This window comes from Triticum aestivum, chromosome 2D (genome assembly GCF_018294505.1).
Source record: "Triticum aestivum cultivar Chinese Spring chromosome 2D, IWGSC CS RefSeq v2.1, whole genome shotgun sequence".
NCBI lineage: Eukaryota > Viridiplantae > Streptophyta > Magnoliopsida > Poales > Poaceae > Triticum > Triticum aestivum.
In genome coordinates, this window is record NC_057799.1 from 603,252,122 (window position 1) to 603,257,596 (window position 5,475).

At 49.1% G+C, this 5,475-nt stretch overlaps 1 protein-coding gene across 1 annotated transcript; it reads right to left on the reverse strand.

Annotated features, from left to right (window-relative positions):
* Window positions 1–732: 732 nt before the first annotated feature.
* Window positions 733–5,226, reverse strand: LOC123054882 (AP2-like ethylene-responsive transcription factor AIL5). Its single transcript, XM_044478757.1, has 9 exons — window positions 4,999–5,226; window positions 4,483–4,852; window positions 4,068–4,150; window positions 3,892–3,900; window positions 3,718–3,806; window positions 3,513–3,586; window positions 3,275–3,325; window positions 3,099–3,175; window positions 733–2,000 (listed from the first exon to the last, which is right to left on the reverse strand). Exons 1-9 carry the CDS (start codon window positions 5,057–5,059, stop codon window positions 1,375–1,377), a joined length of 1,440 nt encoding a protein of 479 aa, XP_044334692.1. The 5' UTR covers window positions 5,060–5,226; the 3' UTR covers window positions 733–1,374.
* Between the last annotated feature and the right edge of the window lie 249 nt (window positions 5,227–5,475).

The window sequence follows — 5,475 nt, forward strand, 5'->3', positions numbered from 1 at the left end:
AATGTTAACATCGATGGCCACAACTACAATAAAGAATACTACCTAGCTGACGGTATCTATCCTCAGTGGACAACTCTTGTGAAGACAATCTCCAACCCTGTAGGAGAGAAGAGGAAGAGATTTACCCAAGAGCAAGAGAATGCTAGGATGGATGTGCAGCGTGCCTTTGTTGTTCTGCAATCTCGATGGGGCATCGTTCAGTATCCTACTATAACTTGAAGCATCAAGAAGTTGTGGGAGTTGATGACTGATTGTGTGATCATGCATAATATAATCGTAGAGTTTCAGTTTCTATGACCAAGGGTTTCAGTTTCAGGGTGACAATATTGTGTCTAGCATGGAGGAGCGACAATGTTGGCACAGTTCATCCATTTTAAACATCAAATGCGTGATTGCGAAACTCACATTCAGCTGCAAAATAATTTGGTTGAACATATGTGGATTCACGTTGGCAGCTAATAGATGTATCTTTTTAAATGTATTTGAGGCAATTTAAATTTTATTTGGCTTGTAAACTATAATATATTTATTTGGCTTGTAAACTATGAATAAACTATGATATATTTGTTAACTATGATATATTTGTTTGGTTGTAAACTATGATATATTTGTTTGATTGTGAAACTATATAAGATGTTTGATGTTTGTATCTTGTTTGAAAAAACACGGCAGGCCAGCCTCAAGGACGAAAATGCGTCTGTGTGTTGAGTGCACGACCATGGTTACGGATACAATGGTACTACTCCATTGAGTGACTGTAAACAAGAACCTTGGAATTTATATATATCATCTCTGACTAACCCTGGAGCGACCATGCCGGCCCAGGAGTACATGCAGGGGGGGCACTACCCCTAATTTAAAGCGATCGACCTAGAAAAAAAAAGGCGCAAAAGAGCAAAGCTACAAAAGATGTCGCTGCTCTGCTTCCATCCTACAGGGCTGGCTGGCTAAACTATGATGGCTCCAGCAGAATCATGTCAGTAGGAGGGCAGCAAACAAACAACAAAGCCCAGCCAGCCATCACAAAAGCATAGTGGCCAAAGCTACGAAAGGGAAAAGAAACTTCAGAAAACAGAGACTAAAAGAGACTCTCTAAAATAAAAGCTACCCAGCTTGCTTGCTTGCTTGCTTGCGTTGAGACCCATTTTGTTGTTAGCACAGCGGTCGTCTTCTACCCTGCGTCTGACCTGTCAGCGTCTCGTCCATGCATGCTGCTTCCTATGTTTGCACCATGCCATCATGCCCTACCCTACCCCCCACCTCCTCTTTTACCTCTTTGTTGTGTTGTGTGGCTTCTGAGAACTATGTCAGTCTTGATCTCATCACATCGCATCCATCAGGGCCAGGGCCACCTTCATCCTCCACCGCCCCGAATCATTCCATTCCAAAGATCGGCGTCTGAAAGGCTGCCACATTTGGGTAGTATCCAAAGGACCCTGCCGTCACCGAGCTTTCGTAGGCCCCGCCGCTGCTGAAAGCCGCCATGGGCGTCGACGCGCCGAACCCCATGGACTGATGATCATGCTGCTGCTGCTGCTGCCCCTCCCCCTCCTGCTGCTGCTGATCGTGTTGCTGAAGATGCAAGTCGACGCCGTTGCTGCCGTAGCAGTGAGGCGCCATAGCGCCGCCGGCGTTGGCGAAGTCGAGGTTGACGCCGGAGCTGTAGAGCCCGTAGCCGAGCCCCTGCAGGTTGCCCTGCTGGTGGTGCTGCAGGGCCAGGAACGACAGGTAGTCCTGCTGCTGCTGGTCGTACTTCATCGGCAGCGCCGTGAACGCCAGCGAGTGCGGCGCTTCCACGGGCAATGCGGCGGCTTCCGGAGAGCTGGACTCCAGGGCCTTGCTGCCCCGGCCTGCGCCGCCGGACATGTTGCCGATCGGGAGGTTGCTGCTGATGATGCTCTCCACGTTGTACCGCCCGATCTCGAAGTTGGTCACGGCGTTCAGGCCCCGGAACTTGATCGCCGCGATGTCGTAGGCCTCCGCGGCTTCCTCCTCCGTGCCTACGTAAACAGAATCTCAGTTGTTAGATTTTCTCAAAATCTCAGTTGCTTGAGAGCAAGTGGCATTCTTAATATTTTGCAGTAAAATCAACATACATACATTTGTCACTACCACAAAAAAGAAGATAACACATGCATGAAACATTTCACTTGAAAATAAACACACATATGAAACATACGGTACAAGGACATAGCTAGAGTGCTAGACAAAGTATGCAGAAGAATGCCCATGGATTTCCAGCTCCTAGACAGCAATGCACGTTGTACCATCAAGACTTTTGACTAATTAGCTGCAACTACTGACAAGCCCATGAGTGCAATGAGCTTACTTAAACCGAGTGCAATAATGACCGTCTCAGTAACGTACACTCCTAATATAATCACCGGTCAGTCGCTTTGTGGAAAGCTGGCCGTGAAAACAGCAACTATATTCCAAGTTCTAAATACAGGTTGCTACATGCAGTGCAGGAAGAAAGTGCTCAGGCTCCCATCTGAGCATTACATACACATCAGAGGCATGCATGCATGGCCACGGTTTCTTCTTTTTCCAAAGCCCCAAAACCATGATAAAAGATGACAAATGGGAATCAAATGTGGGCGTCCATGCCTGTAGATACACGTGGTCCATGGGTGCATCTGGTCAAACTGGATGGTTTTTGACCTCGATAAAAAATATGTCGACGAATCTAGCTACAAGACCTGTACGAACAGACTGTAAATTAAGATGAACCTACGTGCACGGCAAGATTATTGTAATGTGGTTGTTAATGGAAAGATGCGACTAATGCCCGCTTCGAGGGGAGGGCTAACACGTGCTCCCCTCCTACTTGAGATTTCATTAGCCAACTAAGTTAAGACAAGATTGTACTCTCACTTAACTCTTGGTTAATTTAGCCACATATCTCGTTCTCCTTTTGGGAACAAAAGAGATAATGTAAGCTACTAGCAAAGATATATCCTGGTTTCGTAAAAAAAGAAGACGAGATGTCCTGGTTTAGTAACCAATGGTTGCAGTGCGAGAAAGTAGACGAACATGCATTATCTTCATCCAACTAAGTACAGGAAATAGAGTTTTTGTACGAGGACGTATATACTTACTGAATGTTCCGAGGTATAGATCCTTGTTGCCAGCAACCCGTCCGATCCTCGCCTGCCATCGACCATGCTGGTGATGTCTAGATGGTAGAATGCAAAACAAACATTTTTAGATGACACCACATGCAAGACGGCAAATATGGTTAACATACACGCAAATCATGGAGGAGAATATGAACCTTGTGACACCCCTGTATATGGAAGCGCCACGAGAGAATCCACTGCTCTTCCTGCACCAGATTAATTACATGTTTTTTACTCGTCAAATTCACTTGAATAGCATAGAAATGCTCAATTATAAGTGATGAAACATGCATATATGGAATGTCCATGCATAAGCATGCACACAATGCAAGTGCAACATCAGAAGACTAGAAGTGGTCATGATTAGTGGCCTATATGTATGTATGTATGTACCTCCTAAGTGAAGCTACAAACTCCTGGCGTGTCATGTGCTTCATCTCCTCCACCTCCTTTTCATAGTCGGCAACCTAGAAAAGAACACTTGCCGCATAAAGATACACATCCGGCCAGCACATCGATAGATATGCCCATGCTTTGCTGCACATTCTTGCATATATCCAGGAGTTTTTGCAATCATGCAATCTATCTAGCATCTTACCGGGAAGTTGGTGGTGGTGCTAGACCCCCAGTACTTCAGCGCGGCGAGATCGTACGCCCTTGCCGCCTTCTCCTCCTTATCATAGCCACCTGTTCCATGCAGCACCAACACTTTAGCATCACCCACACAGATACACTTTTTAAATGCAAGAACTGGAAGGCTCTCGTTTCTTACCGAGGTAGACTGGAGGGAGAAGACACCAGAAATAACAGCCATGAAGGAGGAACTATCAAGTTTGACATGTCAAGAACATCAAGAAGCACAAGTTAGCGGCAGCAAAATGATGAGTGCATTTGATCATTAGCAGAAGTATGTGCATGGTAAGCACAAGAGTAGTAACGTGTGGTCACCTTGGCGGCCCTTGCGGCTCTGGCCTTCACGCCGGCAGCTGTTGTCCCACAGATGCGCCTCGTATCTACCCGTCCAACGGTGCCTAAAAATCACCCAAAATGGAGAGTAAAATCAGATGCGCAGGCCGAAACTTGATCGAGCATAGGAAAAGAACACCTTGTTCAGAACAGCTTCTTACACCGAATGAACAGCTTAATTAGTTCTATCAATTTTTTTTTCGATGCGGTTACTGGGTAATCTGTGTGCCATATGTGCATCTAGACGAATATCGACCAGGTATTTGCATGCAAGCAGTACAGACTACAGAGCTCGAGGACCCAAACAGGGGACCATTTTGTATAGATTTCTTGGGCAAATACTAGCTAGATGGATGGATGAATCGATCGACCACCGCCATGCATAGAGCTGGCTTACCGCGTGACGCCACGGTAGATGGAGGTCCTCTGGCCGAAGGAGTCGACGGCCTTCTTCTGCTCCGGCGCCGGGACCGGCATCTTCGGGTCGGCCTGCTCCTGAGGAGCGGCCGCCGGGGAGATAGTGGGTGCCGTGGTTCCAGTAGCGCCGCTCAGGAATCCGGCGGCCAAGAACTTGAGCTCCGAGTCGTACATCTCGGCGGTCGCTGCAGACACAACCTGGTCGCCGCTACCGGCGTCACTATTATTCCTCCCGTTGTGGTTGCCGTTGGCGCCGCCCCCGAGGAAGTCCTCGAGCTTGGGCGGCGGCCCGGCCCCGGCGATGGCGGCCAGCTCGGCGGCCGCTCCCCGCTCCTCCTCCTCCATCTCACCTGCACATGCACACACATACGCATCAGCACAACGGGCGGATGGATCGATATCGGCAGACCGACGACCACAAGAAGGTAACTGAGCAAGAGAGGAAGGAGATCGATCGAGGCTAATAGTGGCGGAGTAGTTGAGTAGTAGTACTCACAGTGGTGAGCGAGGGAGAAGTTGAGCCACGGGTAGTGGCCATGCGCGGCGTCCATGTCCATGCTCAGAACGATGATGAGTAGCAAACTCCTCGATGCGAGCGAGCGAGATTTGTTTCGCTTCTCGAGGGAGGGAGAGGCGGGGAGAGGGAAGGAGCAAGGCTATTGGTTTTGTGGGGCGGTGAAGAATGGGCGGTGGACTGGACTCGGGGGGCGTTAAAATAGAGGAAGCAGACTGGACACGGTAGGAGTGCCTCCTGCCAGCCGCGGTATATTTCTATGCGGGTTCCGAGGCGGTGAGAGATGCTTTTTACCCCCGCCCCTCCGTGCCCTTGGCCTTGGCTTTTTGCTCAAGCGTCGGGCCGGTCACCGTGCCAGCGGCGTAGGTGAGGTGGTGTTTTACAGGTGGAGGCGCGGTAGGGGTGGCCCATGGCGTGCCCTGCGCTGAACGGATAGGCTCGATCGGCCTCTTGCTGCCG

Bases quoted from the DNA above. Each gene is read 5' to 3' on its own strand.
- LOC123054882 (XM_044478757.1), bottom strand. From the start codon at position 5,059: ATGGACATGGACGCCGCGCATGGCCACTACCCGTGGCTCAACTTCTCC. The intron at 4,151-4,482 runs GTAAGCCAGCTC...GGTGATTTTTAG, and splicing joins ATCTACCGTGGCGTCACGCG to GCACCGTTGGACGGGTAGAT. The intron at 3,326-3,512 runs GTACATACATAC...AATCTGGTGCAG, and splicing joins TTTGTAGCTTCACTTAGGAG to GAAGAGCAGTGGATTCTCTC.